General features: G+C 36.2%; 1 protein-coding gene across 4 annotated transcripts in view; it reads right to left on the bottom strand.

Moving 5' to 3' along the window:
- MINDY3 (MINDY lysine 48 deubiquitinase 3) overlaps window positions 1-18,229 on the bottom strand; it is an 87,110-nt gene that overhangs the window by 17,012 nt on the left and 51,869 nt on the right. For all 4 annotated transcript variants that reach the window (XM_047740824.1, XM_047740825.1, XM_047740823.1 and 1 more), the window contains one exon: window positions 7,828-7,900. In XM_047740824.1, coding sequence (XP_047596780.1) covers window positions 7,828-7,900 — 73 coding nt within the window. The remainder of the gene's footprint in view (window positions 1-7,827; window positions 7,901-18,229) is intronic.

Genomic DNA, 18,229 nt, shown 5'->3' with positions numbered 1-18,229 from the left:
CCAAAAAATGGCTTAACAAATTCAGTGAGGTTGCAGAATAGAAAAAAAAAAAATCTGTTGCATTTCTATACACTAATAAGAAAACAATTCCATTTACTACTGTATCAAGAAGAATATAATTTAATAAGGAAGCTGTAACACTTTAATGAAAAGAAAGTGAAGATAGAAATAAAAAGCTACTCTGTGCTTATGGTTTGGAAGGATTAATACTGTTAGAATGTCCGTACTACCCAAAGCACCCTACACATTTGATGCAATCCCTATTAAAATACCAATGGTATATTTCACAGAACTAGAATGAACATTTCTAAAATTTATATGGAACCACAAAGACCCCAAATACCCAAAGCAATCCTGAGCAAGAAGAACAAAGCTGGAGGCATCACACTTCCTGATAGGAAAGTACATTACAAAGTTACAGCAATCAAAACAGTATGGTATTAGCATAAAAACAGACACATAATGGCACAGAACAGAGATGTAAATCCACAAGTGGCCAATTAATTTACATCAAAGTAATCTACAACAAGGAAAGGACAGTATGTCTCTTCTACGAATGGCATTAGGAAGTCTGGAGAGCTATATGCAAAAGAATGAAACTGGACCACTGTCTTACACCATACATAAAAACTTAATCCATTTAATAACTTGAGTATCAGAAAACATGAAAGTCCTATTATGAAACATAGGTGGTAAGCTCTAGGACATGTCTTGGCCATGACTTCTGGAATTTAACACCAAAAGCAAAGGCACCAAAAGTAAAAATACATAAAACTAAAAAGCTACACAGCAAAGGAAACAATGAAATGAAAAGGTAACCTACCAAATGGGAGAAAATATTCGCAAATAATACATCTGATATGGGGTCAATATACAAAATACATGAACAACCCCTACAACTCAAGAGCAAAACCCCCTAACATTAATCTGATTAAAATATGGGTAGAGGATCTGGATAGACATTTATCTGAAGTAGATACACAAATGGCTAACAGGTATATGAACAGGTACTCAACATCACTAGCCATCAGGTAAATGCAAATTGAAGCCATTATGCAATATTACCTTATATGTGTTGAATAGCTATTATCAAAAAACAAGAAATAACCAGTGTTGGCAAGGATACAGAGAAAAAGGAACATTTATGCCCTGTTGATGGGAATAAAAAATGGTGCAGCCGCTCTGGAAAATAGCATGGAAGTTCCTTAAAAAATTAAAAACCTAACTTGAAAAGATATATGCACCTCCATGTTCACTGCAGCATTATTTATAATACCTGAAATATGGAAGCCACCTAAGTGTCCATCAATGGATGAATAGAAAAAAAATTACACAAAATAGAATATCACTCATCAATAAAAAAGGAAATCTTGCCATTTTTTACAACATGATGGAAGGTGAGGGTATTATGCAAAGTGAAATACATCAGACAAATGCCCTGTGATCTCTGTTATGTGTGGAATCGAAAAACAAAACTTGACTCACGGATAAAGAAACTGATTGCTTCGGCGGGGGGTGGGGCGTTGGTGGTAGGGGACAGAGGAAGTACAGGTTGAAGGGCATCAAATGTGTAGACTTCCAAGTTATAACTTCTAGGAATGTCATGTGCTGCAGGGTGAGTGCAGGTAATACTGTATTGTATATTTGAAAGATGCTCAAGGAACAGACCTTAAAACTTCTCACCACAAGAAAAAAACCTAAGTATGGTGATGGATGTTAACCTGACTTACTGTGATCATTTCACAATATACATACTCATTATGTTGTACAGCTGAAACTGTTTTATGTCAATTATACCTCAATGAACAAACAGAACATTCTCATTCTGTAATGGTGTGTAAATCACTCAACTCTAGCATATAAGAGGCAAAAGTGTTAAAAATAATTATGGCTACAATATTATGTTAATGAATATACAGTATAAAGAGATGTATACTGGGACATTAAAATAAATTATGGGTAGGGCACATAAATGGGCAGAACTTTCTGATGTAATTGAAGTTAAACAGTTATCAGTTTAAGATGGATGGCTATAAGACATATGACGAAGGCCTCACAGTAATCACAGAGCAAAAACCTGTAATAAATGAAGAATCAAAGCATACTGCTATAAAATCAAGTCACAAAGACAGCAAGAGAAACAGGAACTATATAACTGTAGTTGGAAAGCAACTAAGAAAATAGCAATAGTAAGTCCTTACCTATCAAAATACTACTCTAAATGGTTTGAATTCTCCAATTAAAAGAGTGGCTCCATGGGTAAAAAAACTAAACCCAACCAAATGCTGCCTACAAAAGACTCACTTAATCTTGAAGGACTCTCAGAAGAATAAAAAAAAGATTTTCCAAGTAAATGGAAGCCAAAGAGAACAGGGGTAACTATACTTATATCAGATGAAATAGACTTCAAGTAAAAAACTAACAGGAGAAAAGAAGGTCACAATATAATGATAAAGGGATCAATTCCTCAGGAAGATATAACAATTATAAACCTTTATGTACCATATATTGGAGCACCTCAATATATTAAACACTTATTAACAGATGGGGGAGAATTTTAGACAGCAATGAAATAATAGTAGAGGAGTTCAATACCCCACTTTTAACAAACATGATCAATGTAGAAAATCAGTACAGAAACAATGAACTTAAATGACACTTTAGACATATACACAATACTCCAATTCAACAGGAGCAGAAGGCATACTCTTTTTTTTTCTCATTTTGTTTTTTTTAAATCTTTTTAAACTTTATTTTCAGCATAACAGTATTCATTGTTTTTGTACCACACCCAGTGCTCCATGCAATCCGTGCCCTCTCTAATACCCACCACCTGGTTCCCCCAACCTCCCACCCCCCCACCTCTTCAAACCCTTCAGATTGTTTTTCAGAGTCCATAGTCTCTCATTGTTCACCTCCCCTTCCAATTTCCCTCAACTCCCTTCTCCTAACTCCCCTTGTCCTCCATGCTATTTGTTATGCTCCACAAATAAGTAAAACCATATTGTAATTGACTCTCTCTGCTTGACTTATTTCACTGAGCATCATCTCTTCCAGTCCCGTCCATGTTGCTACAAAAGTTGGGTATTCATCCTTTCTGATGGAGGCATAATACTCCATAGTGTATATGGACCACATCTTCCTTATCCATTCGTCCGTTGAAGGGCATCTTGGTTCTTTCCACAGTTTGGCAACCGTGGCCATTGCTGCTATAAACATTGGGGTACAGATGGCCCTTCTTTTCACTACATCTGTATCAGCCACAGCAACTTCTTTCAAGATATGTCTCCAAAGGCAAAGGAAATAAAAGCCAAAATAAACTTTTGGGACTTCATCAAAATCAAAAGCTTCTGCACAGCAAAGGAAATAGTCAAGAAAACAAAGAGGCAACCCACGGAATGGGAGAAGATATTTGCAAATGACAGTACAGACAAAAGACTGGTATCCAGGATCTATAAAGAATTCCTCAAACTCAACACACACAAAACAGATAATCATATCAAAAAATGGGCAGAAGATATGAACAGACACTTCTCCAATGAAAACATACGAATGGCTATCAGACACATGAAAAAATGTTCATCATCACTAGCCATCAGGGAGATTCAAATTAAAACCACATTGAGATATCACCTTATACCAGTTAGAATGGCCAAAATTAGCAAGACAGGAAACAACATGTGTTGGAGGGGATGTGGAGAAAGGGGAACCCTCTTACATTGTTGGTGGGAATGCAAGTTGGTGCAGCGTCTTTGGAGAACAGTGTGGAGATTCCTCAAGAAATTAAAAATAGAACTTTCCTATGATCCTGCAATTGCAGAAGGCATATTCTTAAGTGCTCATGAACATCCACGATAGATCATGTGATAGATCAAACAAATGTCTTAGCAAATTTAGGAAGGCTGAGATCATACCAGGGGTCTTTTCTGGCCACCAGGGTATGAAACTAGAAATCAGTAACAAGGAAAATCTGGAATACATGGCTATTCAACAACATGCTCCGGAACAACCCATGGGTCAAAGAACTCAAAAGGAAAATCAAGAAATATGGTCAAATGAAAATGCAAGCACAACATATTAAGACCTATGAGATGCTGCAAAAGCAGCCCCCCCCACCCTCAAGAGTTTATTTATTTATTTGACAGACAGAGATCACAAGTAGGCAGAGAGGCAGGCAGAGAGAGGGGGGAAGCAGGCTCCCCGCCGAGCACAGAGCCCGATGCAGGGCTCGATCCTAGGACCCTGAGATCATGACCTGAGCTGAAGGCAGAGGCTTTAACCCACTGAGCCACCCAGGTGCCCTCAAAAGCAGTTTTAAGAGAAGTGTAAGAAAGATCTCAAATAACTTCATATTATACCTCAAGAAATTAGAAAACAAAGACAAACTAAGGCCACAGTTAGCAGAAATAAGGACATAACAAAGATCAAAATGGAAATAAATGAAGTAGAGACCAGAAAACCAATAGAAAAGATCAAGGAAACTAACAACTTGGTTTTGAAAAACTAGACAAGCTTCTAGTTTTATACACCAAGAAAAGAGAGGGCTCAAAATCAGAAATGAAAGAGGAAACATTACAACTGATGCCACAGAAACACTAATTATCAGAATACTATGAACAATCATACACCAACAAATTAGACCACCTAGAAGAAATGAATTAATTTCTAGAAATATATAAACTACCAAGACAGAATCATGAAAACACAGATAATCCGGACAGATCTGTAACAAAGAGGAGATTGACAAAGTAACCCAAAACCTCTTAACAAACAAAACTGCAGAAACAGATATTTTCACTGGTGAATCTACCAAATGCTTAAAGAATTAATGCCAGTTCCTCTCAAACTGTACCAAAAAAACTCAAGGTGAAGGTACACTCCTCAACCATATTATGAGACCAGTATTTTCTAAGACCGAGGCCAGATTAGGGCACTACAAGAAAACTACAGGTTAATATCCCTGACGAATACAGATGCAAAAAGTTATCAATAAAAATATTAATAACCAAACCCAACAACACATTAAAAAGATTATACACTATGATCAAGCAGGATTTATTCCAGGGATGCAAAGACGGTTCGACATACAGAAATCAGTAAGTGTAGTATATGTCACAGTAATAAAATAAAATATGATCATTCTCAATATGCAGAAAAAGCATTTGGCATAATTGAAACTCTTTTATGAGAAAAACACTCAAAATTTCATATAGAAGTGATGTTCCTTAGTGTAATAAGGGGTGCAGATGACAAACCTATAATATCATACTCAACGATGGAAAAAAATTCCTTTCCTCTAAGATCAGAAAAGAAGACAGGAATGCCTGTCATTTCTTGTTAACACAGTACTGAAAGTCCTAGCCATTGCAACTGGGTAAGAAAAAGAAAGAAAAGGCATTCATACAGATGACATGATCTTATATTTATAAAACCCTAAAGACTCCTTGAAACCACTGTTAGAACTAATAAATGGTTTTAGTATATATGCAGGATACAAAAATCAACATACTGATACCAGCTGCATTTCTATACACCAATGAACTATCTGGAAGAGAAATTAAGCAAGCATTCCCATTTTACAATCGCATTGGAACAATGAAATATTCAGGAATAAGTTTAACCAAAGAGATGTAAGACCTATACAACCAAAAGCAGACATTGATGAGAGATCAAAGATGACACGTAATGGAAAGATACCATCAAAGATATACTTGGATTGGTGAAAATGTCCATAGTACCCAAAGTGATCTATAGATTCAATGCAATTCCTATCAACATTCCAAAGAAATTTTTCACAGATAGAAAAAATTTATTTGGAACCACAGAAGACTCAATAGCCAAAGCAATCCTGAGAAAAATAAAGCCAAAGGTGTCATACTACCTGATTTTCAACCTGTATTACACAGCTATAATAAAAGTATGGTTCTGGCATAAAAACAGGGACAGAGACCAGTTTAGCAGAGTAGAGGGCCCAGCTATAACCCTACTCATATATGGTCAACTAATTTTTGATAAGGATGTGTCAAACATACACTGAGGAAAGGACTGTCTCTTTAAGAAATGGTGTTGGAAAAACCGGGTATCTACACGAGATGGCTATGAAATGTAATGAAACTGGACCCCTTACAACACTCACAAAAATTCACTTGAAATGTATCACAGACTTAAATGTAAGACCTGGAACTGTAAAACCACTCTAAGAAAACACAGGAAAAAAGATCCTCATCACTGGTCTTGGCAATGATTTCTCAGACAAGACACCAAAACAAACAAAAAAACCCCTAAGATAAAGAAGTGGGGTCATATTAAATTAAAGAGCCTCTACACAGGAGGCTAAAGGAAACAACAAACTGAAAAGGCAATCTACAAAATGGGAGAAAATCTTCCCAAACCTCTGATAACACCCCAAACACATTAGGAATTCATAGAATTCAACAGCAAAAAGCAAATAATCCAATTAAAAAAGGGCAATGGGTCTGAATAGACATTTTTCTAAAGACAATATACAAATAGCCAAAGGCATGTGAAATGATATTCAATATCACTAATCATTAAGAGAGTGCAAATCAGAACTAGAATGAGGCATCACTTCACACCTGGTAGGATGGCTTTTATCCAAAGGACACAAGATAAATGTTGATGAGTATGTGGAGAAAAGAGCAAGTATACACTGTTGATGAAAATATAAAATGGTACACCTATTAAACATATTCAAAAAATCCTCAAAAAATTGAAAACAGAACTACTATACGATGTAGAAATCCTACTAGTAGGTATTATCTGAAGGTACTGAAACCAATAGTTCGAAGAGGTACCTGCAATAGCTACCCCAGTCACTGCAGCATTATTTACAACAGACAAGATATGAAAACAATGCTACTGTCCATCAATGGGTAAAGATGATGTGGTTCATATCTCTATATATCCAATGTTATATTGATTAGCCATGATAATGAAGGAAATCCTACCTTCTGAAAAAACACAGATGGACCTCGAGGGTATTACACTAAGTGAAGTAAGTCAGACAGATAAAAAGAAATACTGTACATTGTCACTTATATGTGGAATCTAAAAAAGGTTGAATTTTAAAAAGTAGAGAGGAATGATGGTTACCAGGAGCTGGGGAGGTAGGTTAGCAGGGGAGGTGTTTAAGATGTTACTCGCAACTAGTAGATAAGTAAGTCCTGGAGAGCTAATGCACAGCATAACGATTATATTTTGTATTGTGTATATTGTATACAGTACATTACTTTGTACTATAAACTTCAAAGTTGCTGAGAGACTAGATCTTAACTGTTGTCCCCACAGAAAAATGATAATTATATGACATGACAGAGGTGTTAGCTAATGCTACTATACTTATCATTCTGCAATGTATAAATTATCAAAGCAACACTTTGTATACCTAAAATTTACAGAATATTTGTCAATTTTATTTAATTTTTAAGAAGGCATTCTGGAAGACTTATTTAATATTAATTTGAATAACAGAATAATTTGAATAACAGAATAAAGGAATAACTTTTCAAAAAGCTTGTTTAGAAGGTGCTATTTTCCTATTTAACACAGATTATCAGAAGTCAAGATGCAGTAACCATAACTTTGTTACCCCAAGAAACCTGCAAACCCTACACCATGTGAGAATTTGATAGTCATTAAGCATCCTTATTTGTTCCCATTTTCACATTTCCAATTTAAAATTTTGAAGAAATGCAACCCATTCAATAATCCAAAAATGCTTTTGAATAAAATTCAGGTATCAATCCATTTCAAATATATAGATATAAAACACTCAGCCATTGATAATAAAATAATAAAATCTTTTACCTTCTGGATCATAGGTTTGAAAAACTCTCCGCGCTTGTTCTGAAGGAGCCTCAGGAGCAACTAAAGCCATATCCTGAAAAGACAAAAAGCATGCTGTCAACCAGACACGTAATATCATGGCCTCACAAACAGAACAAGTATGAGGCTAGGGTGAGGAAATCTGAAGTCAGAAGATTTTGAGTGATATTTCTATCATGTGTGTGACTAGCTAAGTCACAAACTCTCTGGACCTTCACCACACACTTGAAAAATGGGAATAATACTGCAACCATAGGCAATCGTTGTGAGCATGATACTGAAGCTTCATATAAAAACACTTGAGAGGTCTAATATTAAATAGTTACTATAAAATGCAACCTGCAAAAAGTAATGACATACTTTTGCTTTAATTATTGTTCAAATAAAAAAATAACTTACAAGATATCTAGTTTTCAAATATTTAAAAATGAAATCCAGAGATAAAGGATAGTAAATAATTACATAGAAATGCATTTGGTATTTATTACTTTAGTAAGTATATTATACCAATACCTAGCCATGAAATGTCTAGAAAGCAGATTTCTTTTTCCCATAAAATTCTCTATAGTAAGAGATAATTACATTATAGTAAGCAATTTTATGTAGTAAGCAATATTACAGTTTATCAAAAATGATCACAAAATTCAACGTTAGTTTAGACTCTTCACAAACCTTTGCTCCACATATTTAAACTGTTATGAAATTCTACCTTACTGACAGAAATCTAGGTTCTGGGCTGTAATTGTTTTCCTCTATTCATGGCGTTGATCTGAGCCTTTGTCTCAAACTGTGGTCATTCACACAAACCTCATCAGAGAACAAGTTTCTAATTATCCCCTTTTACCTTCTTGAATCCTTTTTAACAAGTTATAGGATAAAATTGTTAAATACCATTTGAAATGCAGTTCCTCTGTGGAAATAAATTTTTATAGTTCACTTTTGTCCTAATCACCATACCACCCCCTCTTTACCTTGGAGATGAAAGAACAAAGTTTAAGAATCAATTAGTGTAGGTCTTTTCATGAGGTAAGATACTTGAGTTTGTACAGGAATAGAAGTCAGATGGGAAAACAATAGATGCAAGCCCTTACACGTATTTCACATATTAAAATAAAGCAAAAAAGTGCTATTTTATAACATAGTAAGATTTGGGAATGTACAATTCTTTCGCATTTACTATCCCTTGATAGCAACTTTTAGGGTCTCCTTTCTCTGCATTTTCAATACTACTTTGAAGATGCATGTCATGTGGCATGTTTTCATCTGGCCTTTCAATCACTTTCTGATTTTATGATTCAGTCCTTCATTGATGGATAATTGGATAATGTCTAATCTTTTGCTGTGAAAAACACTGCGGCACCAAAGAAACCCGAACATGTAATTTCATACATGCAGTTTTAGCTGTAGGACAGAGCACCAGAGCAGGATTGCTGGGTCAAAGGAAGAATGCACTCGTAATTTGGGATGATAATGCGAGATTCTTGGGTAGTGTTTATTTAGCCTAATTTCTTAAAAACTCTTTCCTTTTTAGAATACATCACCAGGATAGCCTTAGCCCTACCATTAACTTTGTACTGACGCTAGGACTGCACGTCAGCTCTCTGATTCGGGGCGCAATTACTAGCACTGGGACTATTATCATGATCCCCTACCTGCTGTTATCACTTTCAACCGTAATTACAGAAGTTTCTCCATGTAGTTCACCATAGGTTTTAGTTTCCTTGACTACTTCCAACCCCACTTCTTTTCAATTCTTCCCTTTAGAATGGCTATTGGAATTTGGCGATTTGTCACTGAAATTCTGGATAAGAAGGTAGAGCTGCAGATGAGATTTTACCCAAGGGTAAACTTCTACTAGCCCAAGAAGAGGATACATTCTTTCTATTAACCATCTATTGCATTTTAACCTTTGTTATTAGTTAAGTGATGAGGAAAAACTTAAAATACCTGTTAAAACAGAACTTTGAATTTTCTAAATACAAATACGATTTAATAGCGGGAAAGGAAGTACTGTTTTTCTCAGTCACAAAAGAAAATCTTTTCACAGGAAGAGGTGCAGAGAATATGGTTGAAGAACTCCTTTAATATTCTTACAAAGTTAAATTTTGGGCAATTACTATTGAGCTAACAAAGAAGATTCCAGTTTTAACCACAGAAAAAGTTTTTATCAAATTCTCTGGCATTAAAGAGGTCAGAAAACGCAGGTGTGAACTACCTGATGCCTTATTTCCAAGTGCTATAAACAAAATGTACTATGCTAACATAGAGAAGACAAATTTAAGACTCACTGAAAAATGTTCACTGTGTATCTCTTGCCTCTGGTTATGAACACACAAAAAACTTAGGCTTTAGAAAATGTATTATTCTTGTTTGAAGAGGCTATATATGCTGGCCTGATCTAAAAGATCGTTTGATGCGTGGGCACAACTCCCAGTGTACTCTGGTTTTAACAAATCTTCATTTGGAATAGGGGCTGGCACACTTTTTCTGTAATGGGCCAGAGAGTAAATAGGGCCACATGATCTCAGCAGCAAGACAATACAGTAATACATAAACAAACGAGCATGGATGTGTTCCAATAAATATTGTACGATATTTAAAACTGTAAAATTTACATATGGCTGACCCACAGAGAACATATTATTTCTCCAAGTGCACTGGCACTTATTCAACATCCTTCTGACACATCTGCGTGTACCTTAACAGGTTTTACAAAAAAGACTCTCTGGCTCTCAGCTCAAAGACAAAGAGGGTAGGGAATCCGAGTTAGAAGGAATTAGCAGAGCCATAGGTGGAGGACTAGAACTGTGAGAAAAGCCTCAGTGAGGAAGGAAATCAGCCTTGATGGCAGAATGCATCTGATTGTGAACATGAGGGGTTCGGAGGTGACGGTTATATATCCCAGCAGAGCACATGGCGTTCCCCTAATGCTGAGCGCACGACCAACACCCCACGCCGGCCAACTGCAAGCTGCTCAGCAGCACCGGAGCACTGGAGGAGGCCGGGGCTGGAAAAACTACAAAGCAAGACATGGAAATGGAGGACAGTGGATTACTTCAAAGATGTCAGAATGGAGGATGGTAGGAAAGGAATTTAGACAGCTTCTTGGTTGAAGTTCAGAAGTGTGAAACAAGTACCTCAAAACACTGGATATGAACAAACCACCCAGATGCGGACCACCTAGACAGAAATTCCTTTTCTCCTCCCAAAATACAACCAGTGGCACTGGTCAGGTTCCACATAATGAGCCCAGCAACTATAACAGTCATTACTAATAAAGTAAATTTTGTCATCAATGATTTTTTTATATCTTGTTTTGCTCCTTTTGTCTCAATGATACAATAATAGCTAATCTGCTAAACTCACTAGAAATTGTTTTTAATCATACCACTCATTTTAAGATGTGTTTATGCTAGAGGGAGGAAAAAGGAAAAGCCCCGCCCCCCCACAATAATTTCCAATGAAAACATTCCAAAAGTCAATATCCACAAATCAAAGCCAGTACGGTCTTCTGACCTGATTATTTGTGGTTTTTGATTGTTTACATGCTTTTTAGATTATTAGAGAAAATGATCTTTTGTTAAAGCTTGTTTAAATTTATATACTGTTTAAAGGTTTATGGATGAAATTTGGAAAAGTTATAAAACCATCTATTCCCATTAAAGTGTTCCATGCTGAACTTTTTTTTTTTTTTAAAGATTTTATTTATTTGACAGAGATCGCAAGTAGGCAGAGAGGCAGGCAGAGAGAGAGGAGGAAGCAGGCTCCCTGCTGAGCAGAGAGCCCGATGTGGGGCTTGATCCCAGGACCCTGGGATCATGACCTGAGCCGAAGGCAGAGGCTTTAACCCACTGAGCCACCCAGGCACCCCCATGCTGAACTCTTTCTAACTTCTAATTTGATTTAAAATGACAAATGCCAACACTAATTTTGGCCAATTTATTTAACTTAAACACTTCTGAACAAGATTCCTAATTTAAAGATCTTTAACAGTGGTGAATCTGGTAATATATTAAATGTCAAATATATTTCATACTTGCATAGCAAGTTTGAATGGGAAGAATTCATTCAACTGATAAAGTGTCCTTTATAATCTAAAGATAAAATATTTTAGTGAGTGATACAATTGCTGTATTTTTCTTGCTAAACATAAAAGATGAAGTCAGAGAGAACTCTCATTTAACAGCTGTAAAACTGTGAGGAAGAACGCGAGAACTCTACCCTTCAGATTTCCATTTCTAGGACTTCATATAGCAATAGTTTTTAGAGTCTGTATTTAATATATATTTTGCATACAACTACCCACACACCCACAACATTTTGGATACTGGCTGGCAAGCCTGTGAAATGGTAAAGAAAGACCTAGGCTGTGTGTATGTATGTATATGGTCACAAACTAACGGAAGAGAGAAAAATATGCTAATATACACTTATGTTGATGAACAGTATTAAAATTAAGGAATTACCTCCTAAAATAAAATCCAAACCATACATCAACCCCTGCCCCCATCCTCAGAAAACCACTGAGTTATAGTTTCCAAAGATGTAATTCCAAGTTATCCAAGTCAACAAGGCTAGCGGTAAGCATTTTCTTTTCTTCATCACTATCTTTATTAAGTAGAACAAAATTTCCACATGTATTGCACCGAAAACTCTTTTAGGTACCTCCTCTGGGAAAAGATATTAAACCTAATAGTTAAATATTTAAATATTATTTTCATTATTTAAACTCTGATTTACCATCAAAATTATTTTTGCCCTAAAAGTAGTTCTCTACTTTGTTAAATATAATAATCTGATGCTTTTATCGGAGGAATATTAGAACAAACAATTTCTATTTAGCCAATTTACCGGCCAACAGGGATTGCTAAACAATATCGCTTTTAAAATTATCTAGCCTCTGCTCAACCAACTTTCCTTAACTGGCAAACTGCTATAGAAGAGAGAGAAGGGGGAAAAGAAAGCCACGCTGTAATGGGACTATCTAATATCCTATAGTCATGAAACAAGTATCTCTTTTTCATGCAGTTCTGCCTGCACTATTACTATAATTATTCGCTGTTCACCATAAACCTTTTAAAATGTTGTAACACGAGCTATCCTTCTAAACACCTACTGAAATAAAAGACAGGCCTGTGTTCAGTTTGTTGGCTAGGTATAGGTAGCTCATTACTGAGAAAAGGTCTTTACAGTTTATTCATTATACCTTTCATCATTATCAAGATAAATCTCCTAAGTAATCAAAGAACCTCAGAGTTTTACCTAACTTCAGGAATGACCACAGATATATGTTACATTTTAGCTCACAGGCAACATTACCTAGTGTCATGAAGAGCCCTTCAAAAGAAAAAAGTTAGCTGGTACATAATTTCCCTTTAAACTTTAATGTTTCATTTTAAAATCACTTGATGTTTCATCCTGATTTTAAAACTCACTATACTTCTGGAAATATTTTGGGAATCACTAAGAAACAGATTTCAAACCAATTACCAAGTACATAATATTCTTCAGTGTCACTGTTAGAAACAATTCAGGTGATGCCACGTCATCTGAAAGTAGCTAGGGCAGTGGACTTTTTCCTTATTCTTCCATTACTTCTCCCCAAATGTGCAAAAGCCCCCGGCTCTCTCCACAACAGCCCACTGCTATGTAGTGCTGATTTGTGTTGCATTAGCAGAGAAGTCAGAGGAGGAACAGAAAGAAAAGCCCTTCAAGGCTCTTTCTCCAAAAAACCAAACTCTAAATGTACAAGTAGAAATAAGGCAGGAGGAGGAAGTCATACAGACATGAGTAGAATCACTACTATTATTAATACTAATGAATGGCTTCTTTTTCTCCCAATTATCATAATTACACAACTCACCTTAATAATCCTACCAGTCTTTCTCAACTGGTTTCTGCCAGAGAATTCATCCCTAAGGTCTAAGGCATCCACTCTGAATAATGACTCTGCTGGATATCTATAAGCATTTTCTGTGTTCTCTTGCTTATGTGAAGAACCAGGTGGAGAAAAGCGGTTAGCCTTTTAACTACTAAATTTCATTAAGAGAACAGCTCACCTAAGCCATCCCTCTCTCAGCACATCAATACCTACATAATTCAAGAAAAGTGATTTTCTGACTTCTTTAAATGGTTAGTTAATATTCAATGATCACCTGGATAAAAATTAGTCAGAAAATTCCTCCTTATTTCTAAGTAGAGACTTTGTATCATTTGAATCATTTTAAACTCTGTTACATCATGTGGACACAATGTAACTTATGGCGCTAGATGGTATTGTTGTTCTCAATTTCTTGTGCCTTCCTGCTTTGTAAGAGCATTATTTATCATGGCCTGTGGCTATGGGCTTGTGAAGTACCTCTGTGGGACGGGTCTACTTCCTACCCTCACTGATGTCAGGTTTGGCCAGGTGACTTCTTTTGGTCAGAGCAGTACAAGCAAAAGTGACATTCTGCTAGCTCCTAAAAGCTTCAAGGGCCACCTGTTGGCTTTGCTAGTGTCTCTCTTTTCCCTTTACCAGGAGAATTGCACCTACTGACAGGCTGCTCCTTCACTCCAGATCTTAGAAGAAGGTACATGGAACACACCTGCAGCCACCATGTAAATTAAGAGAGAAATAAGCTCTGGTGTGTGTTTGAGGAGAAAGGGTATGGTGGGAGTTGTGTACTCAGTATAGGCAAATACAGGGTACACTGTCTATAGACAATAGACTGTAACAAACTCACCTTGCTGAAATGCTTCTATGATCACCAACGCATGCATGCAAATCTAGACAATTCTAGTGGTCAAATATGCCTCCTGCCTGGGGTGGACTGCTCTCACTGCCTCCTTGAATATGGAATAAATCACTGAGATTTCAGGGTCACTACTTCAGCAAACTGGCAAAAGGAATTAAAACCTCATATTCTGGCTGGGGCTTTATTTTGATTGTGCCATGTATATTTGCTCTTCCTGTTCATAGTTGGCCTACCCTTTCCTCTTGTCTTTCCCTTCATGTTTACCCTCCGACATCGATTATAATATAAGCCACATAAAGAGGAATCTCCACATATACAGACCTTCTATGGTTCATATGAAAATGAATGTCTACAAGAATTACACTGCAGGCCACACACCACTATGTAATTTAAGCTTGACAGGCTTGCATTAGTGTCAATGCAAAGTGAGGGACAGCCCAGACTGTACAACCCCCCACCCCACCACCCACAAATCCTTTCTTTTATACTAAACAGGGTTTGACTATGAAAAATAGTCACAATATTCAGATTTCTAATACTCTTTAAGTATTATCAGAGCTTTATGGAAAAGTTCTTGTTCATTATGAAGGTTATTCAATTTCCTTGTACGTGCTTTACACTCATGCCTTGGAAATTCATGTTAAGCCTTCCATATCAAGCTAAGCATATAGACATTATAGAACGAAGATGGTTTGGGAATAAAGGATTATTCCAGCTAGTCCTATATCTGATCCCAACCTTCGCTTCCTTCTTAATCTTTTGGCACAACCAGGATGGTGTAGCCATACAGAACGAACTACTAGTTCCCAAATACAGCGTGGACCATCACATCCCACCATCTCTTCTCTTTTTGCTTCATCTTTTCTCCAAGTCTTGAATACAGCCCTCATTTCATATTAAGTAAAAAACTTAGCATGTCCTTTACATTCAAGTATCATATCCTGTGCACCCACCTCTCCCCTCTTCCAGTCTCTAGTCCGTCCTGGTGTAATTATTTGTTTTTTGTTATCCTAAGGAACAGAAATAGTGAAAAGCTATGGAGTCAGAAGATTAGAGTTTGAATCCTGGCTTTGGCACTAATATGTAACTTTGGAGAGGTTATTTTTCACTGGCCCCAGACCATTAGATGGAGATGAGAAATGGTACTTACCTCACAGGGTTACCTGTGGATTAAATCAGGACTTCATGCAAGATGGTTAGCATAATGCCTGACACAGGCACCCCTCAGTAAATGCAAACAGAAAATTACTACACTGCATCATTCATCTATGCATTTCAATAGGACTTAGGACAATGCCTAATGTTAGCTATAATAGGTCCTATGGGAAAAACAGGTAAAGTGCAGTTAACATCAGTGATCACAAGAAGTTAGAGAGTTGGAAGAAATTTTAGGAGCAGCAAAGGAGTAAGAGAAGCAGGAGTCAAAACAAGAAAGATGTCAAGGCTAGAACATGAACAATGAGCAGGATTTTGATCACATTCTGGGCAGAGGGTAACACAGATAAAAGTACAGAAAAATAAAACCACAAACTTCTTAACACTATCATACATTAAATACATGATGTAAGACCTTTGCTCCATTCTGCTATCCAATGTATTGACTGCAATTATTTCCATCAATGACACACAGACACCTAGAGACGGTGACCTATCAATGCTGATTCTAATTAAAACTCATAGACTTTACTCATGACAGAACACCTGTAGGCCTTTTTATCAACAACATATTACCTTTGGATGATTGTATAACTCTACTGTAACAAAAAACTCTTAGACACAAATTGCAAGGGAAAGAGGGATGGCCTTTAGACAGCAGGCTGACATGACTGACATGATGAACAAAGAGAAAAAGCAAAATCCTAAAAATTATAAAAACCAGACACAGAAACAGCTGCCTAAAGGCATTCAGAGTAGTATGAAAGATAACGTAAGAGCAATTTAATTGTCACTTTGTTGAACGAGGCAAGAATATTTATAATACATTTTGAAAGATCTCTGATAAAAACAGCCAAAATAAATGCTTTCCTAAGACCACACAAATCCTTGGCATAACCCTACAGAGAGCTGATGGGGGGTAGCTCCAAAGTGTGCTAAGCAGTTAGCAAACAGCTTATGGTTAAAAAATTCATGGTTTTCCAATAATTTAAAAACTGAAAATAGTTAACTTATATAGACTTCTACCCAAACATTCCAAGTCATTCAAATACCAGATGCTATTCTTACATTAGAGAAAAGGTGTTAAAAGCATACATAACAAGTTATGACTTTAACTATAAAAATAAATAATTCAGGTCTCAAGTCCATTTCCTCTCTGTAGTAGAGAAGGCATGGCACTGAAACATAAACACAAACTCATAAATTTACTTAAGATAAATGGATGGGGTGACTAACTGCATTAATATAGCAAAACCCAAACTGCAACATTCTACATGTTAGAATTTTACATGTTACAGAAGATCTGACTGTGAATTTACCTGCCTTCCAAGTTCCACGACTTTGACCCAACAGGAAAGATACACAGAGGCTGAATTTTCTTTATAACCAAGTCTCTAAAGCATTGTGTCACTTTTTCTTAAAATTGCATTTATAACATGTAGAGAAATGTATGTTAATAGTCAAGTAGGGCTGTCCAGTTTTTAAACTCCTAAAAAAGAAACCTAACACTTAATCGCAGTAGTCTTCCTAACGTTACACGCAAGGATGAACAAACAAAAGGAGCTTGCCCTGGAGAAAGAATTCTAAACTGACTCCCAGTAACAGACACCACAGTAAGAGCAGTCAGCTCATGCAGGAACAGTTCCATGTTTTGTTCCTCCTTTGCATTCAATTTCTTTCTGTATTCTGAGTTTCAATGGTCATGTGTTTTCATGTGTTCTTACCTAAAAGGAAAACTGCTTTTGTCACACAAAAGGTCAAAGGTGATACTCTGCACATACACACAGAGTCCTTTTTATAACCATAAAAGAGAACAAAAAGGGATGTAAAACTCATCTCTCCAACTTCAAAAGACAGCATGAAATGGATTACAAGGGCAATTAGTCACTGATCTTTCAAAGATGAAACTAGATGTTAGATAGGTGGGTTCTAGCCATCTTTATATTAAACCACCAGCTGTCATCCCGCACTGAGATTGAGATGCACAATAAAAACAAATAAGACATTTATGTTGTCTACTTTATACACATAAAATTCTAACAAAATCAGAGAATCATATTTTCAAATATAAAGCCCTCATCTTGAATTTGCTCTAAAAATTAATTTCAAAATCAGTTCCAATTCAAGAGGAAATAATGAAAATGACCCAAATAATTTAATCTTAAAACTAAAATATAAAAAAAGGAAGAAAAGGAATCAAAGGGGGAAAAATGATGGTTAGAGAAAAGAGAAAGGTAAGTGGACAACTGCCCAAATATTCTCTCAGGTGATACTTGGGTATTTAAAGTATATATGATTCAGTATGAAAAGACCTGACTCCTAAAATTTGATTTAAACATGTTACCCAGCCTTATTTTAAGAGCTATTTTTTTGAAATCAAGGGAAATAACTCAAGAAAGGTAAGTTCAAATATAGAGATTCTGTATTCAAGCATCTACTACTCAAAATCATTTCTTTTACCTGCACAGTAAGTTCCTAAGTTTTCAATTTAC

This window comes from Lutra lutra, chromosome 8 (genome assembly GCF_902655055.1).
Source record: "Lutra lutra chromosome 8, mLutLut1.2, whole genome shotgun sequence".
NCBI lineage: Eukaryota > Metazoa > Chordata > Mammalia > Carnivora > Mustelidae > Lutra > Lutra lutra.
This window is presented reverse-complemented; position numbering and strand designations above follow the sequence as displayed.